The 18,138-nt window shown below is 52.9% G+C and overlaps 1 protein-coding gene across 1 annotated transcript; it reads left to right on the top strand.

Annotated features, from left to right (window-relative positions):
• The first annotated feature begins 285 nt into the window (after nucleotides 1-285).
• On the top strand, nucleotides 286-14,780 carry thsd1 (thrombospondin type 1 domain containing 1). Its single transcript, XM_033023414.1, has 6 exons — nucleotides 286-731; nucleotides 5,503-6,443; nucleotides 6,485-7,093; nucleotides 7,126-7,471; nucleotides 10,003-10,158; nucleotides 12,687-14,780. Exons 1-6 carry the CDS (start codon nucleotides 647-649, stop codon nucleotides 14,435-14,437), a joined length of 3,888 nt encoding a protein of 1,295 aa, XP_032879305.1. The 5' UTR covers nucleotides 286-646; the 3' UTR covers nucleotides 14,438-14,780.
• Nucleotides 14,781-18,138: the final 3,358 nt, after the last annotated feature.

Raw genomic sequence — 18,138 nt, 5'->3', positions numbered from 1 at the left:
TTGACTGGTACATGTGACAACAAACTGACCTTGAAGCCTTGAAAAGACTTGCCTCGTACATGACCTTTACACTTTGCCCCTCTCACCTTAAGTTGTGCCCTCGAGTTGACATTTCCACCCTGGGGGGAAGGATCTGACTGTCTCCCCTATCTGTGCCAGACAGGCGGCATCTGTGCAGGGAATGGGCAGGCGACGTTTGGGGTCGTGTTGAGAGCCGACACGAGGGGCGGCGGGGAACCGGGAGATGGTGAGGGGTTGAGAGACAGGGGGGGGGGAGCGGGACAGGGCGAGACAGTCAGACGGACTGTGGGACAGAGAGTCAGACTGAGTCAGGGAACCAGCCGCACTGCCGGTTAGACAGGGAGACAGGGAGAGAGCAGGCTGTCACAGAGACTGAGGCTCGGACCAAGCGGACCCGGGCAGACACACAGACACACAGACCCGGAGCCAGACTGCGGGGCGCGGCCGGGAGCGGGGCTGGAACTGGGAGAGCGGGTTGTGCAGCAACTCTGCTGCGGGGTGTGTGTGGTCCGGTCCCCCCGCCTTGGACAGACTGGATCGCGGGGTGGCCAGGAGGGTCACGCTTACCCTGGGACACCCCGAGTCACCCAGAGTCACCTCCCGCCCCAGCGGCCCGGACAACGGGATGAGTGTGCGGGCTGCCCCGGGAGGAGGCGGTGGGCGGGCGGCCGCTCCGTTGCTGCCGCTGCTGCTGCTGTTGTGTGGATGCGGTGAGTGTGGCCGGGGCTTGGGGCTTGGGGCTTGGGGCGGGTGGGTGGGGTGGGGTGGGGGGGGGGGGGGGGTGGACGGACAGGCGATGTTTCGGGTCCGAACCCATCTCCAGGCTGGGATTTGTCATTGGTCTGAGAGTGCTTTTGTGAAGCTTCCTGAACTGCTGTTGTGCCCGGTTCTCTATGAGAATAAGATTCACGATGAGAATAACCCGGGTCTGACTCTACTGTGTGGATACACACAGTGCTGGAGTAACACCGGGTCGAGCAGCACCTCTGGAGAACATGGACAGGTGACGTTTCGGGTTGAGACCCTTCTTGAGACTGATATCCATGTTCTCCAGAGATGCTGCCTGACCCGCTGAGCTACTCCAGCACTTTATGTCTATCTATAATATAATCACTTTTTGTAGTTCGAAACCCTAATATTTCTGACAAACTATTCATAGCCTGTTTTTGGGGCATTTCAGATTTGGCATTTTCTATTTTAACAGAGTTCTAAATGTTTTGCTGAATTATTGTGCCCCCCCCCCCCCCCCCCCCCCCCCCCCCCCCCACCACCCCCAATCGGTCTCAGAAGGGTCTCGACCGAAAACGTCACCTATCCGTGTTCTCCAGAGATGCTGCCTGACCCGCCGAGTTACTCCAGCATTTTGTGTCCTCTTCTGTGATCAAGCATCTGCAGTTCCTGGCTTCACTGCGAGATAACCAGTGTCGGTGATGTTGAGCACAGGGCAAAGGGAAATATTTCCGCAGTTGGGAATAGTGGGGCATACGGCACGGAATCAGGCCCTTCGGCCCAACCTATCCCTGCCATCAGATAAGCGCCGAGGTGTTCCGTTTTGGGAACTCAAACCAGGGCAGGACCTTCACGGCGAATGGCAGGGCCCTGGGGGACGTGGTCGAGTAGAGTGAGTGCGGGTACACAGTTCCCTGAAATTGGTGTCACAGATAGATAGGGTGGTCAAGAATATTAGCCTTCATCAGGCAGCGTATTGAGTATAGGAATTGGGACGTTACATTACATTTGTATAAAACATTGGTGAGGCCGCATTTGGAGTGGGGTTCAGTTTTGGTCACCCTGCTATGGGAAAGATGTTATTAAGCTGGAGAGAGTGCTGAGATTTCCGAGGATGTTGCCAGGACTCGACGATGGAACTTTGTCAGCCAGAGAGGTGGTTGGAATCGGCAGCGATGGAGGCAGAGCATCTCACAACTTTTGATCCCGCCGCATCTCACAACTTTTGAGGAGTATTCAGATGGGCTCTCAAATCATCAAAGCAGAGCAGACCGTGGGCCAAGTGCTGGGAAAGTGCTGGGATCAGTGTAGATCGGAGGCACAAGAGACTGCAGATGGCGGGATCCTGAGCAAAACACACAGCGCTGGAGGATTTCAATGGGTCAGGCAGCATCTGTGGAGGGAATGGGCAGATAATGTTTTGGGTTGGGACCCTCGGCATATATAGGTTCCGATGGCGGGCCGAATGGTCTGCTAATCCTGAAACATGACTGTTTTTATCCAATTCTCTTTTGAAGGTCATGATTGGTCTTCTATTATCGCTGCAGGCAGTGAGTTTCAGATGCATGAAGGGCCTGTCCTACTTGGCCGCCATATGCGCGTCACGCAGGTGGTGCGCGAAGATTTTGTGAATCCCAAAATCCTGGGGCGCCGCGCGCGACCGCGTGCATCATGTGCGTGTCACGACGCGTGCGTCGTGACGCGTAAATAATGTCGCGTAAATTACGCGCAAATGACGCCCAAGTGGGACAGGCCCCAAGAATCGTTTGTCTTCATGCACCCCAAATTACCCCACTTTACTTTTTTCTTGTGATGTCTAATATTGATCTCTCCAGCAATTAAACAGATTCCCCCTACCCCTCTATTCGGCCCCACGTCATGTTGAGAGACACTGACATGGTTGATGGTCAGAAGCCTTTTCCCAGGGTGGAAATGTCAAAGACTAGAAGGCATGACTTTAATGAGAGAGTGAGAAAGTTTAAAGGAGATGTGCGGGGCTAGTTATTTTCTGGTGAGTGCCAGGGGTGGTGATGGAAACAGATATGATCGTGGTGTTTCAGAGTCTTTTAGATAGTCACTTGGACATGTAGGGAATGGAGGGATAGGGATCAGGTGCTGGCAGAGGTGGTTAATTTAACTTGGCATCATGTTCGCCATGGACATTGTTGTCCAAAGGGCCTGTTCCTGTGCTGTACTGTTTTACGTTCTAAACTCTATGCAGGCAAGTTTTTTTACACAGAGGGTGCCTGGAACATGCTGCCAAGCGTGGTGGTGGGGGCAGATACGATAGTGGCATCTCCGAGAGTTTTGGATAGGCACATGGATATGCAGAGGGGATGGAGAGATATGGATTATGTGCAGATAGATAATGGTTGGTCGTGGCATCGTATAGGGCACAGACATTGTGGCATGAATGGCCTGTTTTGTGTGCTGCACTGTTCTATGTAGAGTCACATCTCCCCTCTATCATCGTAACAGGAGCCCCACCATCCAGGAACCATTCTCGTGACCTTGACCTCGGGGTTCCTCTCTGTTTTCAAGAGAGAGTTAGATTTAGCTCTCAGGGCTAATAGAATCAGGGGATATGGGGAGAAAGCAGGAACGGGGTACTGATTTTGGATGATCAGCCATGATCGGATTGAATAGCGGTGCTGGCTCGAAGGGCCAAATGGCCTACTCCTGCCCCTATTCTATATTTTGAACCTCTCCAACGACTTCACACCCGCCCATGGGAACGGGGAGAGCAGAATTGAGTACAATATTCCTGGGCGGTTGTTTTCGAAGGTTCAGCTGGACTTCCTTGCATTTACACTCCACGCATTGTTGCCACAAGTGTCTCCCTCTGATCCAGAAACGTAGCTCCTTTGTTTAGAACTGGCCTTATCTGACCTTCCTTCTTCAAGGCGTGGTAACTCATGACTCAGTGCCGCCAAGGTCTGCCTTTGTCCTGAGCTGGTGTACAATAAAGGGAACGCACACGGTCCAATCCCCAGGGTAGAGGAGTCCAAAACTAGAGGGCACAGGATGACGGTGAGAGGGGGAAAGATTTAAGACATCTCAGAATCAGCTTGTTCACTCAGAGGGTAGTCTGTACCTGGAACAAGCTGCCAGAGGAAGCTATAGACGCGGGTACAATTATTACTCTTAGAAGACATTTGGACAGATATATAGATAGGAAGGGTTTAAGAAGGAACTGCAGATGCTGGAAAATCGAAGGTAGACAAAAGTGCTGGAGAAACTCAGCGGGTGCAGCAGCATCTATGGAGCGAAGGAAATAGGCAACGTTTCGGGCCGAAACGTTGCCTATTTCCTTCGCTCCATAGATGCTGCTGCACCCGCTGAGTTTCTCCAGCACTTTTGTCTACCTTAGATAGGAAGGGTTTAGAGGGAAGGACTCAAAGTGCTGACGTAACTCAACATTTCTGGAGAACACAGGATTATCTGATCTGTTTGGATAGCATGCAAAACAAATGTTTTCATGCACATTAATACATGTAACAATAATAGAAACATTGTAAATAGGTGCAGGAGTAGATCATTCGGCCCTTCGAGCCAGCACTGCCATTCAATATGATCGTGGCTGATTATCTAAAACCAGTACTCCATTCCTGCTTTCTCCCCATATTCCTTGATTCCGTAAGCCCCGAGAGCTCACTCTCTCTTGAATACATCAACGAACCCAAACTGCTATTCTCCTTATCTCACATTTGTGTCTCTTCACCCTTCTCTGGCCTTTATCCACCCACCTACCCCTCCCCTGTATTCACCTATCACTTGCCAGGCTTTGTCCCGCCCCCACCTCTCTTCCAGCCTTCTCCCCCCTACTCCATCAGTCTGAAGAAGGGTTCCAACCCGAAACATCGTCTGCCCATTCCCTCCACAGATGCTGCCTGACCCACTGATTTACTCCAGCACTGTGTCATATTTTGTAAACCAGCATCTGCAGTTCCTTGTTTCCACATTGTAATTATATGTGACTGTTTTAAATGGCCAACTAAGTGTATTATGGAATCAGAAAGCATCCACCAATCTAAATGTCTGCTATATTTAATGCTACATACAGTGGCGCAGCGGTAGAGTTGCTGCCTCACAGCGCCAGAGACCCGGGTTCCATCCTGACTATGGGTGCTGTCTGCGCGGAGTCTGCACGCTCTCCCTGTGATCTCGTGGGTTTTCTCCGGGTGCTCCGGTTTCCTCCCGCATGCCAAAGATATGCAGGTTTGCAGGTTAACTGGGTTTGGTAACGTTTGTAAATTGCCCCTCGTGTGTCAGCGTGCAGACTCGGTGGGCCGAAGGGCCTGTTTCCGCGCTGTATTTCTAAACTAAGATCAGGCATGTGTTCTCCAGAGACGCTGCCTGACCCACTGGGCCCAATGTAATATGATTAAAGGTAGTCCGAGGGTCTCCAATGAGGTAGATGGCAGCTCAGGACTGCTCTCTCGTTGGTGAGAGGATGGTTCAGTTGTCTGATGACAACTGGGAAGAAACTGTCCCTGATTATGGAATCTATCATAGAAACATAGAAAATAGGTGCAGGAGTAGGCCATTCGGCCCTTCGAGCCTGCACTGCCATTCAATATGATCATGGCTGATCATCCAACTCAGTATCCTGTACCTGTCTTCTCTCCATACCCCCTGATCCCTTGTAGTATCCTGTGTAGTTTTTCCGCTGACTGGACATAAAGCTTTGACTGTACCTCTGTACCCGTGACAATAACCGCCACTAAGTTGCTCTCCTCTCCCCCACTACAGCGGTCTATGGGCAGCTGAATTACCGGCTGTCCGGCCCACCCTGGCATGTTGCGCTGAGTGACCAGACGGTACACGTGGACTTGAGAGGGGTGAACGGGAGCGGCCACAACCTCAGCCTGACCCTGGTGGAAGCCGGCACCAACCGCACCCTGGCCACAGTCCCCGGCCCCGTCCCCTTGCCCGGCTCCCTAGACCTCGACTGCTCGCTCTTCCGCTGCGCCGGGGAACTGCTCTTCAGGCTGGGCGAGTGGAGCAGCCGCCCGCTGCCCGTCCGCTGGCCCCGCTTCCAGCTGTGGCTGGCCGCCTCGTCCGCCCGCTCCCCCGGCCGCTTCCAGCTGCTCCTCTCCAGCGTCCAGCGCCTGTGCCCGCGGGCCGCGCCGGCCCTCACCCTGCACACCGGCCCTGGCCCGGGGCTGCATCTGCGGCTCGGCCCGGGGGGGCTGGAGCGGGGCCCGGGGGGGCTGGAGCGGGGGCCAAGGACCGAGCTGGGACGGGGGCCCGAGAGGGGACAGGAGCCTGGGATGGCCCCGGAGCCGGGGATGAATCGGGGACCGGGGAGGGGCCCCGGGCCGGGGGTGCTTGAGGGGGAGCCGGAGAGGGGGTCAGGGCCGGGGGGGCTGGAGCGGGGGCCGGGGACACGGCTGGAGCGGCCAGATCCCAAGAGGGGCCCGGAGCCGTGGAGGGACCAGGACCAGGAGCCAGGAGAGTCAGAGGGGCCGGAGTTGGAGCCGAGGACAGGGCTGGAGAAGGGGCCGGAGGAGCCGGCTGGGGTCCCGGGGTGGGAGGTGAGGCTGGAGCTACCCTGCCCGCCGAGGAGCCGGGGCTCCGCCTGGACCGTGTCGCTGCGCTCCCCTTGCTCGCCCACCCCGCTCCTGAGCCGCACCGTCCGCCCCCGATACTCCCTGAAGCTGCCCGCCGCACCGTGCCGACACTCGGCCGCCGTGAGGGTGGTGGCTCCTCCCTGCGTCCGGCCCCGGGGCAGGGTCACCGTGTACCGGGCGTGGCCGCAGCCACCGCCACCGATGCTGCCGGCCTCACTCCTCCTGGCCGCCCTATCCCCAGGATCCACACCGCCCTCTATCAACCCCCCTCCAGGATCCACACCGCCCTCTATCACCCTCCCTCCAGGATCCACACCGCCCTCTATCACCCCATCCCCAGGCTCCACACCGCCCTCTATCAACCCCCCTCCAGGATCCACACCGCCCTCTATCACCCCATCCCCAGGATCCACACCGCCCTCTATCACCCCATCCCCAGGGTCCACACCGCCCTCTATCACCCTCCCTCCAGGGTCCACACCGCCCTCTATCACCCTCCCTCCAGGGTCCACACCGCCCTCTATCACCCCATCCCCAGGGTCCACACCGCCCTCTATCACCCCATCCCCAGGATCCACACCGCCCTCTATCACCCCATCCCCAGGGTCCACACCGCCCTCTATCACCCCATCCCCAGGGCCCACACCGCCCTCTATCACCCCATCCCCAGGGTCCACACCGCCCTCTATCACCCCATCCCCAGGATCCACACCGCCCTCTATCACCCCATCCCCAGGGTCCACACCGCCCTCTATCACCCCATCCCCAGGGTCCACACCGCCCTCTATCACCTCCCCTCCAGGCCCCCTCTCCACCGGTTCCCTCCCTCTCTCCCTCGCCACCACCACCACCACACCCGACTCCTTCTCGCCCACCACCGCCACCGCCACCTTCACCCCACCCAGCTCCGGCTCCCCCCTGCCCTCCCTCGCCACCACCACCAACCCACCCGGCTTCCCCGCTGCCCTCCACTACTGCCCGGCCGCCTGTCCTCGCCCAGAGCTGGCTGCCGCCCGGGGACAGCATCGCCCGGTTCAAGTGCTCCGTGTTCGAGAGCGGGACACACGAGTACTGCTTCCAGTTTGTCAGCGCGGACACTCCGGGCGCCGGCAGCCCCGTGCGGTGTGTGATCCTGCACCGGCATCCAGGTCCGTAGCCCCCGCCGACAGCCGCTCCACCATCATCACTACTGCTATTACTCTTTTCATTGTAACAATACACTAAACTATTCTATTAACATTACAATCATTCAATTAATTAACTCAATTAATCAATCGAAAATTAATCAATTGATAATTGATCAATCATTATCCGATCAATAATCAACATTATCGATATTGTTAATCCAAATTGACCAACTCTTTATATTCAATATTTGATTAATAATGAATATTAGTTATGATTATTTATCAATAGTATCAATTACTGATCGATATTGATAATTGATCATTTTTGATCAATTAATAATTCAATTGTTTGATCAATTATAATTCAATTATATTCATCGATGTCACTTGCACCGAGATACAATGACGTGTTTTGTTTTTGCAGTCATTTGACCCCGGGTGCTGTCTGTACGGAGTTTGCAAGTTCTCTCTGTGCCTGCGTGGGTTCCTCCGAGTGCACTGGTTTCCTCCCACATCCCCAAAGAGCGCGGAGTTTATAGGTTAATGGCCCTCTGTAAATTGCCCCTAGTAAGTAGGGAGTGAATGTGAAAGTGGGATAACATAGGACTAGTGTGAACGAGTGGACGATGGTCGGCGTGGACTCAGTCAGCCGAGAGGCCTGTTTCCCTTGTTCAATCAATTTAATCAATAAAAGCACAATCACATATTGATCACAATCCTCCACCTGCCATTTCTCTGCCCATTTCAGTAGCGGATCTATATCCCACTGTAAATTTTAGAATCATAGTCATACAGGGTGGAAACAGACGCTTCGGCCCAACTTGCCCATACCGACCCATCACAGGTCACAGAACTCCAGCCTGAAGATTGTCCTTCCAACACAACCCTCTGCCATCTATCAGTGAGGAATTTCTGAATCCATGCGACTAAATCACTGTTACACATGTGCATCTTAATCATCTGGATCAACCTAATTTGGGAGATTTAATCAGATGCCTTCCTAAAATCCATGTAGACTGCATTTACTGCCCTACCTTCATCGATCACCTTGTCACCTCATCTGAAATCTTGATCAAGTCAGTACAAAGCTATGCTGACTCCCTAATTAATCTATTCTCTTCCAAATGGGAGTAAATCCTATTCCAAAGAATCTTTTCCAATTATTTCCCTAACACAACGTGAGGTTCACCAACATCTAATTGCCTGGATTCTCTCTGCTTCCTTTCTTAAATATATTTAGCCCATGTTCCACTTAACCCTTCCTATTCCTACATCTGCCAAAACGTCTTTTCAATGTTTACTTCTATAGCTTCCTCTGGCAGCTCGTTCCAGATACGGACGCCCCTCTGAGTGAAAAGGTTGCCCCTGAGGTCCCTCTTAAATCTCTCACCTTAAACCTATGCCCTCTAGTTTTAGAATCCTCTACCCTGGACGAAAGGCAGTGGGCGATAATTTGATCCATGCCCCACATGATCTTGTACTCCTCAATAAGGTCACCTGTGTGTAAGCATTCGGCAGCAGGTTGAATGAAAGTGGTGCATTGTTAGACAATAGACAATAGGTGCAGGAGTAGGCCATTCGGCCCTTCGAGCAAGCACCGACATTCAATGTGATCATGGCTGATCATCCCCAATCAGTACCCCGTTCCTGCCTTCTCCCCATATCCCCTGACTCCGCTATCTTTAAGAGCCATATCTAGCTCTCTCTTGAAAGCATCCAGAGAACCTGCCTCCACCGCCCTCTGAGGCAGAGTTACCTGACATGGCCGCACTCTGGGACAGTGCAATGACCAGTCCATCACACAAACCAACCTCCCTTCCATTGACTCAATCTACACCTCTCACTGCCTCGGCAAGGTCACCAGCATAGTCAAGGACCAGTCTTAGTCCAGTTACTCCCTCTTCTCCCCTCTTTCATCAGAAGTGGTACAGAAGTGTGAAAACGCACACCTCCAGATTCAGTGGCACTTCCTTCCCAGCTGTTATTAGGCAACTGAACCATCCTCTTACCAATTAGGGAGCAGTCCTGAGTTCCCATCTCCCATCACTATGTTTAATCATACTTCAGCGGATTTTATTTTGCACTAAAGTTTATTATCTTTATCCTGTATTTGTACACTGTAGACGGCTCGATTGTAATCATGTACAGTCTTTCTGCTGACTGGATAGCACGCAAACTAAAGCTATTCATTGTACCCCGGGACATGTGACAATAAACTAAACTAAATGAAACTAATGTGTAAGAATGAACTGCAGATGTTGGATGGACCGAAGAAAGACACAAAGAGCTGGAGTAACACATCTCTGCAACACGGCAGAGTACAGCAGAGTAACACAGCATCTTTGGAGACAAGGATTAGTTGACGTTTCATGTCGAGACACTTCTTCAGTCTGAAGACCTATTCCTTTTCTCCAGAGGTGTTGCCTGACCCGTTGAGTCATTCCAGCTTTTTGTGTCTATCTTAAATTAAACTAATGTTCTACAGAGACATGGAGTATTAATGGACTGGGCTGCACACTGAGGCAGGGCAATAACCACTTTACCTTCTGCAGAGACACGGGGCGCTTGGCTCTCCTGGAGTCCGTGCAGTGTCACCTGCGGTGAGGGCGTGCGGCAACGGGTGCGGCGATGTCTGACATCCTCCCCGGGGACTAATGGGTGCGGTGCGGACAGTGAGGTGTCCCTCTGCTCACTGCTGGAGTGCTCCGGTAAGTCGATACATCGCCATTTACCCTCCCCTTCAGGAACGCTCACAACTGTCCACACTTGGCTTGCTCATACTACAGGAGGCTTCTCACTGATCTGGGCACTGGGGGACTCATCAAAAACATAGACAATAGGTGCAGGAGGAGGCCATTCAGCCCTTCGAGCCAGCACTGCCATTAATTGTGATAATAGAAACATAGAAAATAGATGCAGGAGTAGGCCATTTGGCCCTTTGAGCCTGCACCGCCATTCAATATAATCATGGCTGATCATCCAACTCAGTATCCTGTACCTGCCTTCTCTCCATACCCCCTGATCCCTTTAGCCACAAGGGCCACATCTAACTCCCTCTTAAATATAGCCAATGAACTGACTTCAACTACATTCTGTGGCAGAGAATTCGACAGATTCACCACTCTCTGTGTGAAAAATGTTTTTTTCATCTCGGTCCTAAAACACTTCCCCCTTATCCTTAAACTGTGACCCCTTGTTCTGGACTTCCCCAACATCGGGAACAATCTTCCTGCACCTAGCCTGTCCAACCCCTTAAGAATTTTGTATGTTTCTATAAGATCCCCCCTCAATCTTCTAAATTCTAGCGAGTACAAGCCGAGTCTATCCAGTCATTCATGGCTGATCATCCACAAGCAGTGACCCGTGCCTGCCTTCTCCCCATATCCCTTGATTCCGATAGCCCCTCGAGCTGTATCTAACTCTCATATATTAACATAGGCAATTAGGGTTCGCCCAGACCTTTAATGTAGACACACGGTGCTGGAGTAACTCAGTGGGCCAGGCAGCATCCTTGGAGAACATGGATAGGTGACATTTTAAGGGGTTCTTTCTTCAGAGTGCTTGGAGTAGGGGGGAGAAAGCTGGTAGAGAGATGGGGATGGGACACCGCTCTGAAGAAGGGTCTCAACCCAAAACATCACCTATCCTTTTTCTCCAGAGATGCTGCCTGACCCGCTGAGTTACTCCAGCACTTTGTGTTTATCTTTGGGGCAGCACAAAGCCTGGAGAATGATAGGTGGATACAGGGGGGGGGGTGGAGGGGGGGGGGGAGGGGGGGGGGGAGGGGGGGGGGAGGGGGGGGGGTGGGGGGGGGTGGTGGAGATAGCCAGATGGTTGGACGAAGGCCACAGATAAAAAGACAAAAGGTGTGAGATAAGGATAGAAGACGCAAGGATTGTGAAGCCAGAGGAAAGGATGTAGGTGAAAAGGGAGGGGGGAGGGAGAAATGGATGCGGGTCCAGGTGGGGCAGTGGGAAGAGGAGAGCTTAGTTCCCTAAATTGGAGAACTCAATGGGGGCATAAGCTACCCAAGCAGAATATAAGGTGCTATTCCTCCAGTTTGGGGTGTGGCCTCACTCTGACAATGGAGGAGGCCCAGGACAGAAAGGTCAGTGTGGGAATGGGAGCGAACCTGTCCCACTTTCATGACCTCTGCCGAGTTTGCCCTTGACTCATACTCACAGCATGGTCGGCACGGGTCGTAGGGGTTATAGGTATTATATTCTATTTCACAACTGGGAGTGTGATAACTCGCACTGCTTCCCCACCGTAATAATGAGACTGCGGACAGAATTTTGGTGACTCGTGAAGCAATGGAAAGTACAGCTTTATAAGGCTTTGGTCAGGCTGCATTTGGAGCATTGCGGGCAGTTCTGGTCACCCCATTACAGGAAGGATGTGGCTTTGGGAGATGGTGCAGAGGAGGTTTACCAGAACGATGCCTGGATTAGGGGGTATTAGCGACAAGGAAAGATCGGACAGACTTGGATTGTTTTTCTGTGGAGCACCAGAGAGTGCGGGGGAACTGATGGAAGTTCATAAAATGATGACAGGCATAGAACCTTTCACCCAGGGTGGAAATGTCAAAGACAGCTAGAGGGCATAATTTGAGGTGAGAGGGTCAACAATGAAAAGGGGATGTGTGGGGTAAGTTTTTTTACACAGAGGGTGGTGGAACACACTGCCAGGGGTGGTGGTGGAGGCAGATATGATAGTGGTGTTTAAGAGGTCTGGATATGCGGGGGAAAGCGGGATATGGATTATGTGCAGGCAGAGGAGATTAATTGAACTGACATTATGTTCGGCACGGACATTATAGACCGAAGGTCCTGTTATAGAGTCACACAGCACAGAAACAGCCATTCGGCCCAACTTGGCCATACCGACCAAGATGCCTCATCCACATTAGTGCCATCAGCCCATGTTTGGCCCATATCCCTCCAGACCTAATCCTATCCACGATGGTCCGCTTTCCACTCGTTATGTTTGAGTCTCCGACCTGTTCCTGTGCTCTGTGTGTGGGAAGGAACTGCAGATGCCGATTTACATCGAAGATGGGCACAACATGCTGACGTAATTTAGCCGGACTGGCAGCATCTCTGAAGAAGGGTCTCGACCCGAAAAGTCACCCATCCCTTCTCTCCAGGGATGCTGCCCGTCCCGCTGAGTTACTCCAGCTTTTTGTGTCTATCTTCCCCGTGCTCTGTGCTAACTGTTCGATGTTTCCGTGTTCCAGGGCAGGGTGGTCCCGCGAAGGTCCATAACACCAGCAACATAGTGACCATCACCGGCATCTCCTTCTGTCTGCTGGTAATCCTGGCCACCATCGCTATCACCCTGCGGACCAAGCTGTCGTGTAAAGGGCCCGACTCCAACGGTGCCGATCTGTGCGTCCCGGCCCGCCAAGCTGACATGGTGCCCGAGCACGACCCTTCGGCCCGCCTGGACGCTGCTGTCAACATCCCCCTGGGGTTTCGGAGGAGCCAGGTGTTTGTGCCGAGCGAGGAGGCGGCACAAGAGGAGGGCGGGTGGGTGCAGGACACACAGAAGGCGGTGCCCCCCATATTCGGCTACCGCCTGGCGCAGCAGCAGCTGAAGGAGATGCAGAGGCAAGGGGTGACGGAGGGGACGCAGGTATACCTCGTTACACAGCAGGCTGGTGGCGGGGCGCTGCCCTCCCCGGGCAAGGACGACAGCGCGGACAGCGTTGCCAACACGTTCCGCCTCAAGTGGCCGTTCCCAGCTCACACCCCCAGCCACTGCCCTCTGCCCAGCCGCGACCAACTGGCCGTGCCCCCCTTCCCGCAGCTAGACCTCCCCCTGCCCCCCGCCTCTCGCAGCCCGGGGGCAGCGGGCCACTGGGACGGGGCCGCGGGACCAGGTAGCCGGGGGGGCGGGGGGCGATCCCTCGCCGCCGGCTTCAGGAGGGCAGCGAGCTTCGGCGAGAGCGGGGCGGCCCAGTATTACAGAGAGCGCAGCCGCTCCTCGCCGTCGCACAGGCCCCGGGCCGGGGAGCCGGCCACAGCTGGCGACAGATGTGGAAACATGTTGCCCGTAACATCTAGCGACAGATGTGGAAATATGCTGCCCATAACATCTGGCGACAGATGTGGCAACAAGCTCCCCGTAACATCTAGCGACAGATGTGGAAATATGCTGCCCGTAACATCTGTCGCCAGATGTAGCAACAAGCTACCCAACACATCTGGCAACATATGTGGTACCAACAAGCTACCCATCACATCTGGCGACAGATGTACCAACAAGCTACCCATCACAGCTGGGGACAGATGTGGCACCAGGCTGCCCGAAACATCTGGCGACAGATGTGGCAACAAGCTACCCATCACAGCTGGCGACGGATGTGGCAACGAGCTGCCCATCACAGCTGACGACAGATGTGGCACCAGGCTGCCCGAAACATCTGGCGACAGATGTGGTACCAACAGGCTTTCCATCACATCTGGGCACAAATGTGCCAACAGATGGCCCGCAACAACTGGCGACAGATGTGGAACCGACAGGCTGCCCACCACAGCTGCCAACCACAAGCAGCCCAGCACAGCTGGCGACAGATGTGGCAGCGAGCTGTCCACCACAGCTGGTGACAGATGTGCAGGGATCCACATGTGTGACCACCACAGTGCAGCGGCGGCGGAGACTGCGGGCGGCGGGGCCGATGGGTTGGGGGTGAGCTGGGTCTTTGGCGAGGTGGACACATTCCCCGGCAGGAGGCAGCGAGGGGGCCCGGGAGATGGGGCTGAGCCCGGGAGGGCCCAGGGCAGCAGCCCGCTGTCTCGCCACCTGTGCCGGCAGGGCCGCTGTCGGAGCTTCCCCAGCGAGCCCGCGGCCATGCACTTCGACAACACGGCCTTTGAGCTGAGCGCCTCGGAGCAGCGCATCATCGACCTGCCCGCACTGTTTGGGCCGCACTCACCCGGGGATGAGGACAGCAGCACTTTCAGCAGCGACAGGCTGGTCATCTGAGGCCGGACAGCCAGGGGGCGGAGATGCAGAAACAAGGAACTGCACAAGCTGGGGGTTAGACCACAGGCAGGCACACAGTGCTGGAGTCACCCAGCAGGTCAGGCAGCTTCTCTGGAGAACACCAATAGCTGACATTTCGTGTCTGATGGTCCCAACCCGCTGAGTTACTCCAGCACTTTGTGTTCTACTCTGACAATCAACCACTCTTGACCCCAGAGCACAGGATTATGGTGAGAGGGGAGAGATTTAAGAGGGACCTGACTACAGGTGCTGTCTGTACAAAGTTTGTACCTTCTCCCCGTGACCGCGTGGGTTTTCTCCAGGTGCTCCGGTTTCCTCCCACACTTCAAAGACATCCAAGTTTGTAGGTTAATTGGCTTGGTATGAATGAAAATTGTCTCTAGTGCGTGTAGGATAGTGTTAGTGTACGGGGTGATCGCTGGTCGGCGTGACTCCTGTATCCACGCTGTATCTCTAAGCTAAACTAAAGTCCTACTCACCCTGGGGACAATTTACAATGATGCCAAGGCTTATTGCACCCTCGGCAGGACACGGCTCAAATGTCCCACGTGAGGTGTTTCGAGATACAGCAAAGAAAGAGGCCCTTCGGCCCACCCAATCCACGCTGACCATCGATCACTCGTTCACACTAGTTCCACGTTATCCCACTTTCCCATCCGCTCCCTGCACACTCGGGACCATTTACAGAGGGACAGTTAACTTACAAACCCGCACGTCTTTGGGATGTCGGAGGAAAGCACATCAGGCGCTGGAGTAACTCAGCGGGCCCGGCAGCATCTCAGGAGAACACGGACAGGCGATGTTTTGGGTCAAGGCCATTTTCAGGCGGATTGTGTGTGTGGGGGGGGGAAGAGATCGGTGGGGGAAGGACAATGCCCGGTGAGTGATAGGTGTTTACAGGTGAAGGGGGAGGGTATAACAGGCAGATAGTTGCACAAAGGCCAATGATGAAATGACTAAAAATATGAGATGAGGATAGAAGAGGCGAGAATTGTGAAGCCAGAGGAAGGAATATGTGTGGAGGGGGAGGGGGAGAGGGGACAAGTGGGTGCAAGCAAGTCCAGATGGGGTACAGGGAATGAAGAGTTGGAATAGGGAACGTGGTTATTAGGTCCACACCCTCATTAGTGGAGACTAGGACAGCATGCATGGGTTGGTCCGAAGGGCCTGTTTCTGTGCTGTGTGACTGGACCTCTGATAATTAGACATAGTTGAAATATGTTCATCTAAAGAAATACATTTTATTTTATTTTTTAAAATACTTGAAAATGTAAGTTTTGTAACTTGAATGCTGTAAATTAATAAACCATGGGTATGAAATGAAATGGAATGAAGGAAACACGTTATTCACCTTTACGTCGAAGGTACATTACGGAAGGCGCAGCGGTAGAGTTGCTGCCCACAGCGCCAGAGACCTGGGGTCGATCCTGACTACGGGTGCTGTCTGTACAGAGATTGTACAGAGTTTCTCCCCGTGCCCGCGTGGGTCTTCGCCGGGTGCTCTGGTTTTCTTCCACACTGCAAAGACGTGCAGGTTATTTGGCTTCTGTAAACTATCCCTGGTGTGTAGTATAGTGCTAGTGTATGGGGATGGTTGGCCGTGTCTCTGAAGTCTAAAGTCGCCAGGGATCGTGGGTGTGAGGCTGAGAATCCAGAGATGTTTTGTATCTGGTCTCTCTGGACAAACAACCCCCATGAATTCATCAACAAAGTCTAATACATCTCCTTCTCGCCTTCTGGGCATTCAGGAGTTCTGCAATCAAAGGACACATGAGCACGTTATTACCCCTGACAAGTGTACAAGATCCACACCATCCTGGCCACACACTCATCTCCCCGCTGCCTTCAGGTAGAAGGTACAGGAGCCTGAAATCTGCAACATCCAGGTTCAGGAATAGCTCTTCCCCACAGCCATCAGGCTATTAAACTCAATTCAAACAAAACTGATCATTAATAGCCCATTGCACTTTATCTGTATATTTATGTGTGTATATATATATATTCATTGGTATATGGTCACACTGTTCTGTTCTGTATTTATTTATGCCTACTATATTCTGTTGTGCTGAAGCAAAGCAAGAATGTCATTGTCCTATCTGGGACATGACAATAACCTCTTGAATCTTGAATCTTGAGATCACGAGAGGAATAGATCGAATAAATGCACAGCCCTTTGCACAGAGTAGGGGAATCGAGAACCAGAGGACATAAGGGGCAACTTTTTTTTACACAAAGTGTGGTGGCTATATGGAACTCGCTTCTGGAGGGGGTGGTTGAGGCAAGTAATATCGCAATGTTTAAGAAACATTTAGACTGGCCAGGGTGTCAGCTTGCCCGATGGCAAGTGGGCCCCTGATGAAGTGATAGCAAGTGATGGCAAGTGGGCCCCTGTTAAATGATAGCATTGTAGTTGTGGGTGGCCCCCCTTTGTCTCCTGGCATCCAATATTTTTAGACCCAGTCCGCCATTGTAGACTGGTACAAGGATATGTTAGGTTTAGAGGGATATGGGTCAAACACAGGCAGGTGGGACTAGTGTAGATGGGGCATCTTGGGCAAATTGGTCCGAAGGGCCTGTTTCCACGTTGTATGACTGTCTATGACAAGCATGGTCCTGTCTATTCTGGCTTTAGGCTCTCTGCAATTTTCTCTGCAATCCTCTTCCCCTTGGTTTACTTAGACTTTGCTGTGGACTTATGAGCGCGGACCAGCGATCACCCTGTACACTAGCACTATCCTACACACTGGAGACAATTTACAAATTTACCCTAGCCTATTAACCTACAGACCTGTAAGTCTCTGGAGGAAACCGGACCACGCAGAGAAAACCCACGCTGTCGCAAGGAGAACGTCCAAACTCTGTACAGAAGAAACACCCGTAGTCAGGATCAAGGATGTTTGGTCAGGATTGTACCTGGGTCTCTGGAGACTCTACCACTGCGCTACTGTGCCGCCCCCTACTGTTGGGTTCCTAAATTGCCTTACAGCTGCTCTCCTCTCCCTAAGAGCTTTCTCTTCTCAAAACACATTTCCATTCTTCTGCTCCACATCTCTTTCACTTTATGCATCTTCCCCCGCATGATCTTTGCATGAGAGGCAACACGTACATGCACATTGTTGTTGGTTGGTAGGTTTAGGCTTATTATTGTCACGTGTACTGAGGTACAGTGAATACCTTTGTTTTCCATGCCAGCCAAACAGATCAGATAGGAAGGAACTGCAGATGCTGGTTTAAATCGAAGATAGACACAGAATGCTGGAGTATCTCAGCGGGGCAGGCAGCATCTCTGGAGCGAAGGAATGGGTGACGTTTTGGGTCGAGACCCTTCTTCAGACTCTTTTCAGATTAGATAATACTACACATAAATGCAATAAAGTCAAAATCAAGTACAATAGGTAGAGCAAAGGGGAAGATACAGAGTGCAGAATATAATTCTCAGCATTGTAGCGCATCAGTTCCACAGACAAAGTCCAATGTCCGCAATGGGGTAGAGGTGAATCGGACAGTACTCTAGCTTATGGAAGGACCATTCAGAAGCCTGAAGAGGGGAAGAAGCTGTTCCTGAGTCTGGTGATGCGCGCTTTTAAGTTTCTGTACCATCTGCCGGACGGGAGCGGGGAGAAGAAAGAATGACCAGGGTGGGACAAGTGTTTGATTGTGTTGGCTGTGATAGGTAGATG

Source organism: Amblyraja radiata, chromosome 6 (assembly GCF_010909765.2).
Source record: "Amblyraja radiata isolate CabotCenter1 chromosome 6, sAmbRad1.1.pri, whole genome shotgun sequence".
Taxonomy (NCBI): Eukaryota; Metazoa; Chordata; class Chondrichthyes; order Rajiformes; family Rajidae; genus Amblyraja; species Amblyraja radiata.
The sequence above is the reverse complement of the archived record's forward strand: the minus strand, read 5'-3'. Positions and strand labels throughout refer to the sequence as shown.

What these genes read in the sequence shown, in the direction of transcription:
- thsd1 (XM_033023414.1), top strand. Translation starts at nt 647, where the DNA reads ATGAGTGTGCGGGCTGCCCCGGGAGGAGGCGGTGGGCGGGCGGCCGCT. An exon ending in GCTGCTGTTGTGTGGATGCG is followed by an intron (nt 732 to 5,502) that starts GTGAGTGTGGCC and finishes CCCCCACTACAG; the next exon opens with CGGTCTATGGGCAGCTGAAT. An exon ending in GATCCTGCACCGGCATCCAG is followed by an intron (nt 7,472 to 10,002) that starts GTCCGTAGCCCC and finishes TACCTTCTGCAG; the next exon opens with AGACACGGGGCGCTTGGCTC.